This window comes from Salmo salar, chromosome 19 (assembly GCF_965601325.2).
Source record: "Salmo salar chromosome 19, fSalSal1, whole genome shotgun sequence".
In the NCBI taxonomy this organism is placed as follows: Eukaryota; Metazoa; Chordata; class Actinopteri; order Salmoniformes; family Salmonidae; genus Salmo; species Salmo salar.
Window position 1 is genome coordinate 60,043,749 of NC_138309.1, and position 17,304 is coordinate 60,061,052.

Sequence of the window (17,304 nt, forward strand, 5' to 3'; positions counted from 1 at the left end):
TCATCTCATATGTATACACTGTATTTTATTCCATCTTGCCTATGCCGCTAGGTCATATGCTAATCCATACTTATATATTCTAATTCTAATCCTTTACTTAGATTTGTGTGTATTAGGTAGTTGTTGTGGAATTGTTAGATTAGTTTAGATTAGATTGTTAGATATTGCTGCACTGTCGGAACTAGAAGCACAAGTATTTCGCTACACTCGCAATAACATCTGCTAACCATGTGTATGTGACCAATAACATTTTATTATTTATAATGAGCTGATTAATGTTGAAAAGTGTACTTTTCTAGGAACTCGGAATAAAACGAGGTCAAATATTGACTTAGTGATAGTGATCTTCAAGCCGGAGCTCTAGAAAGACGCCAGAGTTTCCAACTTGGAATTCCGAGTTTGATGACCGTTAAATTATTTTCCCAGTAGGCGCTTTTATTTTCCCAAATTCCTAATTGTCTTGAACGCACTTAAATCAGAGATTTCCGAATTCCTAGTTGTTTTGAACGCGGCATATATAGCTAGTTAGTTATCTAATGCCATGTTCAAAACAACTGGGAGCTCGGAACTTCGAAATGTCCAACTTCAGTGCGTTCAAAACATCTGGAAAATACGAACTCCGACTGGGAAAAATCGATTTGAACAGTCATGCATCTTTCTAGAACTCCAAAGTTCAATGACGTGATGATTTACCTCGTATTTTTCCGAGTTCCCAGTTGTTTTGAACGCGGCATAATGGGGTCTGTGCGTCACACATATGAATATGGCTAACGTGAGCTAGCAGGGTAACAAGGCAAAGTACCTGGCTAATGAACGTCTAGGGTAGGAATATCTAACGCTGTATGTTTACATTGCAATAACACCATGTCACAATGCTGACGTATCGAATAGTAGTATTATCTGGCAATTATTACTTGACCTACCTGCTGTGCTGTTAGCTTTTTAACAACATGTCGCATCGAAGTGACGATTAAATTGACGTAATTTGAGAGGTGTGTTCGCAGCAATTAGTGTTGCAAAGTCGCTGCGAAACAATTAAATAGTCAATTTTTCATTCACTTTTCAAAGCCCTTCAGGTTCAACCCCAAAGACGATTTCACCAAATATTATGTTAATTCCTGTTCGTTGGGTTTTAGCTGTATTAGTCAGATTGCCAGCTACTACAATTTTTAACTAAATCTAAACAGGGGACCCCATCCATACAGATCAGTGGATGGTATAGTTGCTAGCTGTCTAACTGGTGCTCTGTTGGGAGGAAGTGATGCAGGGAAATCCACTCAATGACTAAAGGGGAAACACAAAGAAACTATAAGCCTTTCGTACTGGTTCATCCGACTTTTTTTTTAGTAGTCAATTTAAAGTAAAAGACAGTCGTATAGGGCGGTTGTTTGCAAACCAGGTGCGTTCTTATCAGGCAAAAGCCAACTTAAACGCTCGTTTTTGTTTATGGTGCTGACTTGCTACCTACTAGCATTAGCTGGCTAGCTTTTTAGCTAAGTGGGGCTGATTGTGTCGTTGTGTCCTAAGTTCGCTATTTGTTTTACTGATGTTATTGGAGTGATGTACGTGATTTTCTCGACAATCAACTATTTTTAAGAGGTAACGTTACCTATACTGTTCGTGTTCTAAAATAGTTTATATTTTTATGGCATACTAGATTGCTAACTTTACAGATAACTAGCTAGCTACATGATGACGTGCTAGCTAGCCAGTCGGTAGCTAAGTATGATGATGGCGAAGTGTAACCAGCCACAAACGAGGCTATATTATTAACAGGGAACTTAGCTGCTGTTGTTGTTGTTAGACAGTCAAGTTGATTATGTTACCTGTTTTCTTTGTTTGACCAGCTATGTTAGCCAACGTTCAGATGCAAACTAGAACTGCACAGCTGAGCTAGCTACCAAGTTTAAAGATTCTTGTTGACAGTGTTATTTTGATAAATGGGTTGCTAACAAAATAGTTAAATGGCTAGATATTCCCCACAGTATATACATGCCGATGTGTTCCTAGTCAGCTAACTACAACAATAAAGTCCATCATATTAGAATGAGGTGAACGTGGTTGAAAGCACTGCAGGCTTTCCAGGAGGTGTTTTGCCTGTACATGTCCACGGAAGTTTCATTCCTCATGAATAGTTTCAATAAATGTGATCAGGGGCTTTTCGTTTGTTGCAAAGTGTTTCATCAAATCATGAAAGACAGGCACAAAATAAAACACCAACTAGTTGAACAAGAATGGTAGTATAGTAGTTGGCTTATGAATCTTGCAACAGCTGGAAGCCATCATGAATTCCTCATTGAGTAACAGAATATTTCAAATGTAGGCCTATGTAATTAAAAGGTCTCTAACAAAGGAAAGGGCTAGGCATATTTATCTCTATAGTTTCCTGCATTCAGTGGTGGAAAAAGTACCAAATTGGCATTCTTGAGTAAAGGAGCCTTAATAGAAAATGACTCAAAAGTGAAAGTTGGCCAGTAAAATACTACTTGAGTAAAAGTCTAAAAGTATTTTGTTTTAAACATACGTAAATGTAATTGCTAAAATATACTTGCGTTTCAAAAGTAAAAGTATACCTTTCTTTTCAAATTCCTCATATTAAGCAAACCAGGTGGCACCATTTACTTAGATGTTTTTTATTTACCAATAGCCAGGGACACGCTCCAACACTCCAACATAATTTACAGATGAAGCATGTGTTTAGTGACTCCGCCAGGTCAGAGGCCAGATACCCCAAAAAACGAAAGTAGTACTTTCAAGTATTTTTACTTAAGTGCTTTACACCACTGGCTACTTTCAATTAAAAGTAGTTCATCCTTGACACAATGCTACCCTGCTGTGGAAATGCATGTAGTAAATGACTGCTTTCTCAATCTGAAATGACAAATTCACAGCAAGTTTATACACTGAATCTACATGTGGGCGAATGATACCCCTGTATCACATTATGCTTATTGTGACAAGATGCTGTGTGTCTTTCAGCATTGCCGATGTTAAGGTCACCACGATGGAGCAGAAAAAGATGACACCTTCATCTAGAGTGATAAAGGCGTTCTGAGGAAGTGTCTGTAAGTACTTATTATCAGAACCAACCCATTTCTTAGCTATTGCTGAGCTATTCTGGTAGCGTATTGTGCAGGCCAGTAGTATGTATGAGCCGGACAACGTACATTTCAATTTTAGTGTTTTATCTGGTGGTTGTATCTTCTGGTTTTTAAGGTAAACAACATCTTGTTGTAGCTGTAAGTATTTTAGTCAGTTATATGGTAACCCATGCTGTATTAGGCTCTTCTCTATAAGTAGTTATTCAGCCATCTAGTTGGATATGAACCCTCCTCTCCATGGTACAGTACCAGCTTCAAAGCTTCTATGGTAACTGGGCCAGGCTTTAAACTGCCAGACACTTCACCCTTTTCTGTTGGTGATGTATCCTACTTCTATGGTCTTCATATGATTTTCTTATTTTACAATTTAGCAGTTGTCTTCTCTAGTAATTATTACCTCAGTGTTGTGGCTTTTGACCCTTTGTGACTAACGGGTTTGTTGATTCAGTGACTCATTGTCACTGTTGTTGTTGACCCCATGTGACTGTGTTGGACTCCTCCTCTGTTCCAGGGCCCAAGGGCATGTTGAGACGTCTCACCAGGCCAGAGCAGAGGCGTCTTGGTGGGGCCTGAAGGAGGGGAGGACAGACTGAGAGGACCAGAGAGAGAGACATGGGCCAGTGCGTCACCAAGTGTAAGAACCCATCGTCCTCGCTCGGCAGCAAGAGTGGCGACAAGGAGCAGGGGTCCAAGTCCCACCACAAGAAAGGCGGGGGAGGAGGGCACAAAGAGGAACCTGGCACTGTGTGCAGCAAGGCCTCCAGCGAGCACATGTTCAACGGCACCAAGACCGCCATGGAGGTTACCGTGGAGACCACGGTGATCCCTGCATCGGCCATGTTGGGGGACCTGAGGAAGGAGGACCGCTCGGTGGCGGATAGGGAGGGGCCGTCCTTGCTGCGCATCGAGGACCTCTTCTGTTGCTACAAGGACCCGCATGAGGATGCCATCTTGGAGGAGGGCATGGAGAGGTTCTGCAATGACCTGTGCGTGGACCCCGCCGAGTTCCGCGTGCTGGTCCTCGCCTGGAAGTTCCAGGCGGCCACCATGTGCAAGTTTACAAGGTAAGAGACGGGTTGGGGATGACATCGGTCGGAGTAGGGATGAGACAGACGATGCTTCATCAATGTGTTTTAGCCTGATATTCAGAAAACATGTTCTGAGAAGATTCCTCAAGTCATTTATTGGTCCAAAAGAGACCTGATTAGCCTGTAATATTGATTAGCATGGCTGATTCAATGGCTGATGTTAGACATCTGATCAAATTTCTAAAATGGCTACTGCTGCCCTGCACTGTATGTTTTAGGCTAGCTTCCCCTCTCACTGTGCAGTGTTTCATTTAACATTGGTCTGGCTGGCCACCCCACCCCCACTTCTCTCAGCTTTCAGCAGCTCTGCAGCTCACTTGCTAGCTGACAGGTAGGGGGCACACAGGAAATCGAATCAGACTCTGACACTGCACTCTGTAATGAGTAGGGATTCGACAGTGTCTTTCTCTGATTGTCTATTGCTCAGATGATTTTGTCTTCTCAATTTTCATGTAATCTTGTACCTAGTCTGAAGATTGTACCTATTACCGTCATTTGACCTATTAACAAATGTTCTCATCTGAGCTACCTAGAGCCAGAAACTTGAAAGGTTTACTGTTGCTTTGCTGTTCACACCAAGTCTGATGTCATGTCTGCTGAATAAAAGGGGGTGGAAAAGTAATGTATATCTGGCCAGGGACTCATGCTGAGGTGACAGCAGAACAATGTGACAGGATGTGGTTAAGTTAGTCAAATCCAATGTTATTCGTCACATGCTTCGTAAACAACAGGTGTGGACTAACAGTGAAATGCTAATTCACAGGCCCTTCCCAACAATGCAGAGAGAAAGAAGATAAAGAAATAATAGAAACACAATGACAACACAGCTATATACAAGGGGTAGGGGTATGAGGTCATTGAGATGGATATGTACGTATAACTAGGAATAAAGTGACAGATAGTAAAGAGTAGCAGCAGTGTATGTGATGAGTCAAGAGTTAGTGCAAAAAGGGTCAATGCAGATAACCAGGCTAACTATTAAACTATTTAGCAGTCTTGTGGCTTGGGGGTAAAAGATGTTAAGGGTCCTGTTGGCTCCAGACTTGGTGCATCAGTACCGCTTGCCGTGCAGTAGCAGAGAGAGCAGTCCTATGACTTGGGTGGCTGGAGTCTTTGACACATTTTAGGGCCATCCTCTGACACCGCCTGGTATAGAGGTCCTGGATGGCAGGGACCTCGGCCCCAATGATTTACTTGGCCGTACGCACTACCCGCTGTAGCGCCATGCGGTTGGATGCTAAGCAGTTGCCATGAAAAGCGGTGATGCAGCCAGTCAAGACGTTCTCAATATGTAGCTGTATAACTTTTTTTGTGAGCATTAATTTAAAAACCTTTACTGACAATTTAACACCTTTTTGAACATGTTTTCCAAAACAAGTCCTTAAAAATCTCATTACCGCAATGGTCTGAAAACGTCAAGACCATTAGGAAAGTTAATACATTTTCAGATTTTTAAAATGGATTATTGACAGTCATGCACAGTTACTTGAAACTCTGAAATAATATATATTTTTAAATGAACATTTATTTGATTTTGACTGATTTCTCTCATTACTGCAACACCTTCCGCAATCTACAACCTAATATTTTTGATATTTCATTGAAACCTGACATATTTTCTAAATTATGTGTCAAGCCTGCATTTAAAAGCAAACTACTATTTTTCTTTTCATTAAATGAACACTTGTTGCGGTAATGATACATATGTTTCGGAAATAAGGTTGTTGATTTCGGTAATGATAATAACTATACTAAGACTGGGTATGGTTAAAAACATAACATTTAATGTAGAAGATAAATGAGATAATATTGGCACAATCATGGTTTCAAGTTCAATCAATTTAATTTTGCAGTGATTCAACAGTACATAACATACATAGGCTAAAACAACACATACAAGAACATTAGAACAGCACACGATATCGTCACTACACACACTGTACGTACAGTGTCCCTTGGGGATTATGTTTTTATGACTCCAAGCCGGTGCAGCTCCTTTATCTTCAAGCCAAAGTTTTCATGCGTTTTACAAGCACATGTTTCTCTGTCTGTGACTCTTCGCTGGCCAATCCAAAATGGCTTAAGTTTAAAGAATTGAGCCTTGGAAAGGTTGTGCCTTGGGTTCTCAGACAGAAATCTTCTATAAAGATTTTACATAGTGTCTGTTAAGCCTCTCTTACAGAATATCTGGCCATTTTTCAGAATTTCTCTGGATTTCACATTTATTACAGTGGAGACTTCATCTTGATGAAGGGAAGCGGCTGACAAGTTTGCGCATTAGTCTTCTCTGGCTGTTATTGGGTAATGTTCTCTAATGACTTCTCTTTGTAGTTTTCTTCTGGACCTCTCTTCCTTCCATGTTGACAATTACCTGCTCCCTCTTGGCCATCATCTCAAGTGTTTTCAGTCTTTTCTTTAGGTTGACCATCTCTTTGGTCCTCTCCAGCAGCTTCTCTTCCGTGTAGTGCAACTTTGACCTCCATTTTGATAGTGATTTGTTCCTTCTGTTCCTCTTTTTGGGTGATTCCTTTGGGGTAGATGTCGTCATTGGTCCTGGTGTCTGAAGAGATGTCTCTCTTCTTTTAGGAGTTGAGTTGATGGCAGGGACATTTATTTATCTGCTGATGTGAGAAAGTCTGTTCTCTTGGGGAGGCTGTGTCTTGAGGATTTTGAACAACTTCTTCATTTTTCTTCTTGAATATGTTGAAGTGTATCATCTTCCTGGCTTGATGGTGTTATGTCCAATACAGCTTTAACTGTTTCTTTCTTCTCTAATACATTTTTTGAGTTTTCCCGCCACAGTTTTTTTTTCTTTTCATGTTGCTTCTTTGTCAGATCTTCAGTTTTCTTGATTTTACAATTTTGCTTTCGTTTTTGATATCTGGAAATGGGATATCATAAGGTGAATGCACCAATTTGTAAGTCACTCTGGATAAGAGCGTCTGCTAAATGACATAAATGTAAAAAATGTAATGGAAAGGAAGCATGACATGAACTGAGCATGTCTCAAAACATGGGAAAAATCTTACTGTTATGGACACGTCATCCTATAGTAGAGACTGAATAGCTTACTGACTGTGTGTGTGTCCTATAGAAGGGACTGAATGGCTTACACTTAGACTGTGTGTGGACATCCTATAATATAAACGGCTTACTGATTTTGTGTGTGGATGTGTGCACGCGCAAGTGTAGACTTCCTAACACTGTAGCGCATTGACTTCCTATAGACACTGTATGAGGGCATAGGCTTCCTATATACTATATATATGCTAATTACGCTTGCTGTAACCTCTCCAACCCCTAACCTCTCTCTCCTTCCTTCTGTACTCTTCCAGCAGTTCTGGGTTGGTGTAAACTTTTTCTCAAAAGTTTGTCAGCGTAGCCTTCGCTAAAGTATTTTTGTCACTTGCTGACTGTCTGCAATTAAACAGGACATAAAGCAAAATATCAACAGTTAGTAAATAATATTTAAATTCATATTTAATTATATTTAAAAATATAGTCTGTATGATTAAATTCTCATTACCGAAACAGTTCTCTCTACATTGCAGCATTAAATGAGAATGGTGTTGTGAAGGATGAGGAACCGTAGCATGTTTTGCTAACAATAGAGAAGACATGATGACTAAGCAAATTTTTACTCAATGTGCATAATTAGACATTAATGAAGTATATTTTAATAGAAAATTTTAAATCTAACGTTTTTCTAAATGTGGAAAACTACCTGTATCGGTAATGATAATCAATACTGTCATGTACGCAGTCTGCCAAGAGAATGTTTAACTTTTAACTGGAGATATATAAAGAGATCTACTAACCTGGTAGCCATCTTGAAGGTACTGGCAGATGTGTTGCTTCATTCAAAATCAAACTTTATTTAAAATTCTCTGTGTGTGTGTAAACAGTCCTTCAAGGATGAGAACATCAGTCATGGACACTTAATTTTTCCAATATTTTTTCATTATTATTATACATGAATATTCAGTTAATAATTTTTTCTGTCATTTGAAAACATCTAGTAGAACATCCATTTATTTTTTTTCAGAATATTTTCATTTTACTCTTTTTAATTACAACATAACATACTTTCCAACAGAGCTGGACGCATTGCGGTAATGAGAATTTTAGCAGAAAATGCAATAAAATACAAAATGAAATTACTCTTTGCGCAAGGTAGAGAACACTTATCTTTATGATATTTTGTTATATTACTAAATTACATGTTTATATTTAAAATCATTACTGCCATGGTATTTTAAGGATTTCATGAGAATGACCCAATAGCGAAACAGTCCTGTAGTTTAGCATCCGCTTCATTGGACCACTTCCGTATTGAGCGCGTCACTGGTACTTCCTGTTTGAGTTTTGTAAGCAGGAGTCAGAAGGATAGAGTTATGGTGAGATTTGCCTAAAAAACGGTAAGAGAGAGCTTTGTATGCATCTCTGTGTGTGGAGTAAAGGTGATCTAGAGTTTCTTCGCCTCTGGTTACACAGGTGACATGCTGGTAGAAATGAGGTAAGACCGATTTCAGTTTTCCTACATTAAAATTACTGGGCACTAGGAGCGCCACCTGGGTGAGTATTTTCTTGTTTGCTTAAAGCCCTGTACAGCTCGTTGAGTGCGGTCTTAGTGCTAGCATCAATTTGTGGTGGTAAATAGACAGCTACGAAAGATGGATGAAAACTCACTTGATAAATAGTATGGTCTACAGCTAATGATGTATTCTAACTCAGGTGAGCAGAACCTCGAGACTTCCTTAATATTAGAGATCGCGCACCAGCTGTAGTTAACCTAGACCCCCCCCCCCGAGCTTACCCGACGCTGCTGTTCTGTCCTGCCGATGCATAGAAAAACCAGCAAGAATATTATCCATGTCCTTGTTCAGCCAAGTTTCCTTGAAGTATAGGATATTACAGTTATTCCGGCCCTGTTGATTTGATCGTAGCTCGTCCAGTTTGTTCTCCTGTGATTGTACCCGTGTGGCTCAGTTGGTAGAGCATGGTGTTTGCAACGCCAGGGTTGTGGGTTCGATTCCCACGGGGGACCAGTACGGGGGGAAAAATGTATGAAATGTATGCATTCACTACTGTAAGTTGCTCTGGATAAGAGCGTCTGCTAAATGACTAAAATGTAAATGTACATTCACCAGTAGAACAGAGGGTAGAGGCGGCTTATTCACTCGCCGCCGTAATTTCATCAGGGTGCCCGCACGTTGGCCTCTAAATTGCCCGTCTCTTTCTCTTCCGCATGTCGGGGATTCGGCCCGAGGTGAGCAGGGGCCCGTAAAACGGCCGCTATACAGTCCAGCGCCATTCTCATCAAGGGGGCTTCTTGCCCTTTCTCTCCTTGTGCTCTAAAGCATGCTCCTCTTTATCAGAGACTTTAAAAGGCAGTTATTTCTGTTTTTACTTTACCTGACTTCTTTATGTTGAGGCCCATGTGATGTTTATCAGAGTTAGCTTAGTTGGGAAGCTTTTGCCTTCTAACTACTTAAAATTGCCCAAGTTGTCTTTGTTGCAAAAAATGTAAGAAACTGAAAGGTTTTGCTCCCTATGACTCTTTGCCCTGAGTCAAAGGTTGATATTATGTTGCGTTCTATAATGCAGCCCTGTTTCTCCCCTCCTGTCTGTAGGAAGGAGTTTGTGGACGGATGCAGGGCGATCCAGGCGGACAGTCTGGAGGGTATCTGCACCCGGTTCACCTGCATGCTGCTGGAGGCGCAGGGCGAGGAGAGCTTCAAGGACCTGTACCGCTTCACCTTCCAGTTCGGCCTGGATGCCGAGGAGGGCCAGCGCTCGCTTCAGCGCGACATCGCCATCGCTCTGTGGCGCCTGGTCTTCACGCAGGACATGCCGGCTATCCTTGAGCACTGGCTGGACTTCCTCGGCGAGAACCCGTCGGGCGTGCGGGGCATCTCGCGGGACACCTGGAACATGTTCCTCAACTTCACACAGGCCATTGGGCCTGACCTGAGCAACTACAGCGAGGACGAGGCCTGGCCCAGCCTCTTCGACACCTTCGTGGAGTGGGAGATGGAGCGCAGGAAAAAGGAGGTGCAGGAGGAGCAGTTGAAGAGGGCAGAGGAGGAGAGGGGATGCACTGAGACCGAGGGCTCTCCCTCCAGCACAGGCGGACTTGAAACAGAGAGCGGATGGGGCTCACAGACCTGGGTGGGCCACTGACTATGGAATTCTGGGAAGGAAGGCAGGTCGGGGTTGGTGGGTTCTGACCTCTTAGTGAACTGTACATCTGTGAATCATTGGATGACAAATTAGTATTAACATTACCATTATTTCTCTCGCTCCTTTTCTGTTGCGGTGGGACAGGGTTCCCTTGCACCCTGCTTTATTTCTGGTTATTGAAAGGGCTCTAAGAACTGTATTGTTTTTAAGCACGTCTATTTAAGTTATTTGTTTTATTTGTCTTTAATGTGCTTTTTTAAAAGTAATTTGGACATGTGGTCCATTTTAATCTTTCCCAACTCACAAAGAAAGCTCAGTATATAAGGTTGCTTTAAAAACCAGGTGCCAGAAAGCCATACCAGTCTCATTTTCCAGCTCGCATTGACCTGGAAACACTGGTGACTGGACCTCTCACCCAAAGATGTAGGCTTATTAAATCCTCATATTGCATTAAGAAGAAGGGAAATTGGGACAATCTATTTGTCCTCAAATAACTCCTTATTACCAGAGACTGAGCTTTATCTTTATGGGGTCAGTGAAATCAACTTGATTGAAATTGTTTTATTTTGGAACAACATTTGAGTGTGGATGAATTGGCTTTCATTTTGAAATGTGGACTATTTAAAGGGTTATATTCTTGGCTTTATTGCCTGTAGTTGTGATGACCAACCAAGATTTGTTCAAGACGTGGTCGTACTCGAGTGTGCATAATGTCCTAAAGTAAAAATTGAAGTGAAGTGACAGTGAAAATACCTTGTTACTATTTTTATTCTATTTATCTAAATAAATTTGTTGAAGCTATATTCCAATAAGTCCTTTTAAATTTCAAGTTGATTTCTTTGAAAATAATCACACCCTTTTTTTCTCTCTCTTCTGCAGTGTAATTTATGAAAAAGTTGTTGAGTGCTCTAGACCGCGGTAGTGTCTTTAGCTTATTCTAACTACCAGGGCTTGGTTCCATTTTGGTCCCTAGCCCCTGTCCCTTTAGTGTTCACAGATCCCAAAGGACTGAACACATGTAAGCAATATGGTATTGGCCACCACCCCACCAAGCCATTCGATGGACTGTGGACTTCTACCTGAAGTTATAGCTTGCACATATGTAGTCATTTCAGATCTGTGAACAGGACAGAATGTGACTGTACCTGGGCTACATTCAGGACTGTTGTGTTAGGTTCATTACAAAGCTTTGTCCCTACCCCCCTGTCCTTCCATGGAGGGCCGAGTATCTGCGGGTTTTCTCTACTCTCTTGTACTTGATTGATTGAATCGAGGTCACAAATTAGTAAAGAACAACCCTCACCTGGTTGTCTAGGTCTTAATTGAAAGAAAAAAAGAAAAACCCACAGACACTAGGCCCTCCATGGAATGAGTTTGACACCCCTGCTTTAGGGACTCTGTTGTTAGTTAGAATAAGCTAAGACCTTACCAAGTTTGCAACAATCTTACACCATTGGACAGCTATTAAATCTAGTTTTGTGGGCATGTCAAGAATGTGTGTCGGCTGCTAGCGACTGTTGTGTTAAGTGCACAAAACACAATGGCCCTCCTAGTCACCATGCTTGTAATGCTCTCATTCATGTCTGCAGCTTCTAAACCATTCACAACTGTTGAATTATAATGAAACAGAGCCCAGGCCTTTTGGTGACAGCGGATCATTGTTAACCAGGTGTATTGGCTCATTGAGTGTCTGCAACTGAGTCCAGTGTGGTCAGGGGGTGCCCTTGTGAGGTTTACATTTTCCTTTGCCCTTTTTATATAAAATGCATTGATTTATAATGAATAAAACCATGTTCCAACTTTTGACAGTGGACCACGAAATGCATATGGTGAGTTAAATTTTGTTTTGGTGGTGTCATTGTCCTGTTTTGATGGAGGGTTTGCAGTATGGCTTTTGAGGACATTTGAACACGACTCGGGCATCTGATCTGACAAATCTGCTATTTTCTAATATGTCCCAGGATGCTCCTTGCCCTGGTTTCTACTTTTCAAACAAAATGTTTTTCTTTAGAAATATAACTTTTTATTGATACCCTGGTGAAGTTTGAGAAAATTGCAAAAAAATTGTAGCTCTGATATGGCCATAATAGAGTATAATCTATTATGGTTAGTAGGGGTTGCTGGGCAAAGTACAGTATTTGTCGATGAGCTGTAGTGTATTTGCTGTATGCAGGCAGTGTACACACAACATGGTCCTCCTCCTCAGGGGGTGTGTCCAACACAGGGGCTTTCGCTATTGGTGGATGTTTCTCCTGGTAACCAGCATCCACTGTTATCAACAACACTGGACACACGAGAATCGGAAACTTCACCTGACATCGAGAAACAGCGTTAAAAATACCCGTGAAAATATATATGAATTGTGAGTATTTTAAACATTTAACCAAAGTGTACCATGTCTAAAAACAGGAAGTTGATTAAAAAAAATGAGTGGTAAACTACCTTAGCCTAGTCATTCGTTAGCTTAGCTGGCTAGTTTAGCTACAGTTTATTGCTGCAGCCAGCAACATCAGCTAGCGACTTGCTAGCTGCATAGCCTGCACAAATAAAGCTGACTGACTAGCTAGCTATGTTTCTTAATTCACCGAGTGAGCTAACTTCAACATCTGGAGTGCGTTGTTGAAAAATGTATGTGAAATGCAAAAAAACTGCCGTTGTGACAATGACCAAGAATGTAGCCAGGGCCAGAATTTTAGCAGCGGCGTGCAGTTTTTGCTTATGCGGGGGAAAATAATATATTTCTGGTGCGGCAACATTGTTGTCGGACTGTCTTCATAAAAAGGTCATAATCTCGGTTAATTTCTATTTCCTTGCTACAGAGTTGAATTTAGAAAATCATCGTGGATTGGCATCCTCACAAAATGTGGAATTAGGGCTATGTGAAAACCAGTGTCTGTGATCCCACAATGGATAAAGTGGTGAGTTACGTTTTATTTTATATTCAAATAATTGGAGAACACAGTAGCTGAGGTCATGTGGATAGACGTCCACTACAAAAAGGGATGGCTTTGCGTCTCACTGCCATGAGACAGTGTGCCTACTACTCCCCACCTCTGAGGTGGGGGATTTTGGTCAGGGGCAGAGGGAGCCTTGTAAAGGAGATGCATATCCTGACAAATATTAAAAGGATGAATAAAACGTTTTTAGGCTTTTAATGTCATGTCTGTGCCTCTTTACCACATTTTTTATGATTTGATTACCTACATTGTGACAAACTCGAGCACATTTAGTATTTTGGGTATTTTGTTATGATCCCAATTGGCCAGGGTGGGGTACACGCAATCTTGTAGGCTATGCTCACTCCATAATGTGGTTTATGGATTTCAATTGATTCGATGTTTGGTGCATACAAGGATGCCAGTCTGTGGGAGTTTCTTTAAAAAAAAAATTTATATGGATCTGGAATTACATAAGGTGTGCGAATAACCCTCTTTTCAATAGATGTCGTACATGGTCACTTGCCAAAGTCAGTATTGTACCTGTTATAACACAGTCATATATGAACCAGAATCAGGCTTTATGGTGAATCTCCTTTTAAGCCCAGGAAGCAGCTATTCAATTTGCCATTCACTAGCTTTTCAAGCGTATTAATGTTAAAATGCATTCATTACTCACCAAATATGGAGTTTTGATTACCAACTATAGTCATGTGTTGCCACCACAGCGGGTATGTAGATCCAGAAAAGGTTTAAATAAAAATGTACAGAGAAAAAAATATATACTTTTCGGCACCTCCAATCACTCACATCCCAAGGATCTCGGATTGCTACAACATCTCAATCAATACATTTAAGTTGTCGAAGAAGCATTCTATTTCGGTTGCATGTAATTTTTTACTTGGACCTTTTATGGAAGTACATCCCATCCGTGACAGCAGTATATTAGGATAGTTGCTAATCGAAACACCATATTTGGTCAGTAACAAACTTATTTTGACATTGTTAAGCTTGAAAGCTGTTGAATGGTCGCTGCTTCCTGGGTTTAAAGGAGATTCGCCACATCAACATCTCCTGCAAGACCAGATTCTGGTGGTTCTAGTCATATAGTGCATCTATTCTGCTGTTCTCTTTTCTTCCTTCACCTTTCCCCCTCTTCCTCCAGTGCTCCTGCAGATGTTGAAGCCTAGTTGGCTACTAGACTTATGTAAGAGAGCTAGTGATTTCATCCCCTTTTCGGGTGATTCCATGCCAGCGTAGGCCATAAATATTTTGGGTATTTCTGATTGTTCTGGCAATTCTTACATCAATACTTCATTGGAAGGAAGAATGTTTGACATGCTTTTTACATTTTGTATCACAAATCTGTGAACCATACATGATATAGACAACATATTGGTGTTATACTGCTTAGAGTATGCTCTCAAATATGGAGTATGTCTAGATTCTGAAGGGGGGAAAATCACATTAATTTATTCAACATAAAAATAGTAATACTGTATCTCAAAAGTGCCCTTTTAGATTTTTCATATTTTTAGACATATTGTTAAGAACAATATAGGCTACTCTTCAAACGTCAAATTTCCAGAGTGGTCTCGCTGGTAATTTTAATGATATGACCCATTTTATACATAGGTGAATGACATATAGTTTATATTTCTAAGGCAGCGGGAGCCTAGTGGTTAGAGAGTTGGACTAGTAACCGAAAGGTTGCAAGATCGAATCCCCGAGCTGACAAGGTAAAAATCTGTCGTTCTGCCCCTGAACAAGGCAGTTAACCCGCTGTTCCTAGGCCGTCATTGAAAATAAGAATTCGTTTTTAACTGACTTGCCTAGTTAAATAAATAAAAATGAACCAGTCACAGCCCTCCTTTAGGATTGCACATTCTGCAAATCACCAGCAGACTTCTTTTTTAATCAATTTTCCCATACAGTGTGTTGATGGTGCTCATAAAGTTGATCATAACTTCAGAATGAGCAGAGAGCCCACTCTGGAAATGTGTAGGGTATATTGTTCCAAACAAAGCTTTAAATTCTCAAAATCCAAAACGGTACTTTTGAGCGTAATATTGTTATTAATGTTTATATTTGAGAACACACTATAAGGAGTATAATGAGACCAAGAGGTTGTCTGTATCATGTACAGTTCATGGATAATAAGGTCTTACAGTGAGACGAATATAAAAAGCATGTCAAACATGCCTCGCAATGAAGTTTCAATGCGAGAACTGACAGAACAATCTGAAATGACCCCAAAATATTTCCGGCCTACGCTGGCGTGGAATCGCCCTTTCACAACTTGCATGAGCCTGTGAATTTGCTAGCTTGGTTATATTGAATGTCTTGCTATTGTCAATACTCAAACCAGAATACAATCCCCATAGCCTATCCATTATCTTCATTTCAAAGATGCAGTCTGATGCTAAACATACTCCCATTCAAAATGGTTGACGTTATCTTATCATTTGACACTATCTGTTTTTGTTTTTCTCATCACATTTCAACTTCAGTAGACTGAGCGCATGACTATAGAGTTCACACTACATTTGCTACCAGAACATCCTTTCTGTCTTTCAATGTTATGTCTATGGTAAGTAAACGTATTGCAGTATTTTAGTGTTTCTTGTGTAACGCATGAGTCTTACAATAAACCAATTGAATTTAGGGCCTATCTCTTATTAATTAACTCCATGCTAATAATGAGTATTAAGTCATTTGTATGGACTTTTAACCGAAATAAGAATTTGTGGATTTCCATATCGATAACCAAATATTACACCCACACTATTTGTCAAGATTTCAACGTGTCATCTCAACCTGGGGTCGTATTTACTCAATTTGAAGGCTGGTCACCTAGGCTATGACAATAAACAGGGTTAATGATTCATCTTGATTCAAGACTCTGCACCTCTTCTCAAAATAATCACTGCAGCGTGACCCAGTGTATTGTGATACTGTACGTGTTCGCATGGCTTCTCTGTCTGACACTGCTTCCTGTTGTTGTCTACCTATCTGTGAAGGAGAACCAGAGGTGTCAGGGAGGCTTGGCTGCTGAAGAGATACTGGATGAATATTTAATCGCCCTTCAGCACAAAAACAGGTGAACTGTGAGGCGGGCACAGGCCTTTGGGAGAGGCAGCTCCGGTTACGCTGAGAGGACACCGTAGCTGACTGTCAATAGGCTTATACTCACACACATAGGGTAGACTTTGGTTGGTTCCTCGTGCTGAGAGATTGAATGACACCAATGATGTATGATATTACATGCAAACTGTATGAGGACAATTTGGTTTCCATGGAGTAGGCTTCGCTCGTTTGACCTGCTTGCATATATAACATAATGCTCTCTCACATGCATACAAAAACCATGAAAACAGACTTCAAACATGTTTTTTTTTCATCTCATTTTCAAGTGTAGATTCATAAACCACTTTTATATGAAAATGTGTGTATTTCCGAGGGATGAGTTGACCTTTGACCCATAGGATCTTAAAGAGACTGAAAACTAAAGAGCCCAAGGAGATCGAGCTAGAGCGTCTGGAGCAGGGCTTCTCCATCTATCTGAACGGCGCTAATGCTAGCAAGCAGACCAAGAGACCCTGCCAGAAGTCTGTCACCTCGCCACCGCCGGCTCTGAGAGCTACACACACGGCTGGTACGCAGCATGCAGGACTAAAATAGATCCGCCAACAACTTAGCACTAAAATATATTATTTCAGTGTCCCATCAGCAACTGAGTATAGACTACAACCCATCTCTGCTACAGTACTACGTCCTTGTTAGGCTATTGTAGATTCTGTCCCTGTTTGTTACTAATTTATGACTAAGCTAATGTTTGTAGCATCCCTGAACACCAACCCCGTCCCTCAGTTAGCATTTAGCATAGTATAATCCTGTACCCATAGCCGTTGAACAAATGACAATAAGTGACAGTTGTAAACCAGCGGCCATTTTCCCTTCCTCTGTTTGTTATGGAACCATCTGTGTCTGGTTCTC

General features: G+C 40.8%; 2 protein-coding genes across 7 annotated transcripts in view; both read left to right on the forward strand.

Annotated features, from left to right (window-relative positions):
* Positions 1-962: 962 nt before the first annotated feature.
* Positions 963-12,197, forward strand: dcun1d3 (defective in cullin neddylation 1 domain containing 3). 2 transcript variants are annotated; one of them, XM_014158979.3, is made up of 4 exons: positions 963-1,599; positions 2,980-3,065; positions 3,613-4,165; positions 9,823-12,197. In XM_014158979.3, the coding sequence occupies exons 3-4, from the start codon at positions 3,714-3,716 to the stop codon at positions 10,370-10,372; spliced, it is 1,002 nt and encodes a 333-aa protein (XP_014014454.2). In that variant the 5' UTR covers positions 963-1,599; positions 2,980-3,065; positions 3,613-3,713; the 3' UTR covers positions 10,373-12,197. The 2 variants fall into 2 exon arrangements, with proteins under 2 accessions (XP_014014454.2, XP_014014455.2); XM_014158980.3 differs by having other exon boundaries at positions 963-1,399.
* Positions 12,198-12,453: 256 nt separating this feature from the next.
* The window catches only part of LOC106579245 (katanin-interacting protein), a 32,378-nt gene continuing 27,527 nt past the window's right edge, over positions 12,454-17,304 (forward strand). Inside the window, exons 1-5 of one of the 5 annotated variants that reach the window (XM_045702531.2) lie at positions 12,468-12,734; positions 13,192-13,290; positions 15,819-15,898; positions 16,329-16,408; positions 16,794-16,963. In XM_045702531.2, coding sequence (XP_045558487.1) covers positions 15,890-15,898; positions 16,329-16,408; positions 16,794-16,963 — 259 coding nt within the window. In that variant the 5' untranslated portion in view covers positions 12,468-12,734; positions 13,192-13,290; positions 15,819-15,889. Of the gene's footprint in view, positions 12,735-13,191; positions 13,291-14,473; positions 14,516-15,818; positions 15,899-16,328; positions 16,964-17,304 lie in introns of those variants that run through there. The other 4 variants (XR_006760744.2, XM_045702532.2, XM_014158976.3 and 1 more) reach the window with 4 other exon arrangements.

Excerpts from the sequence above, each read along its gene's own strand:
- dcun1d3 (XM_014158979.3), top strand. The coding sequence starts at position 3,714 with ATGGGCCAGTGCGTCACCAAGTGTAAGAACCCATCGTCCTCGCTCGGC. Across the intron at positions 4,166-9,822 it reads ACCATGTGCAAGTTTACAAG|GAAGGAGTTTGTGGACGGAT; the intron begins GTAAGAGACGGG and ends TCCTGTCTGTAG.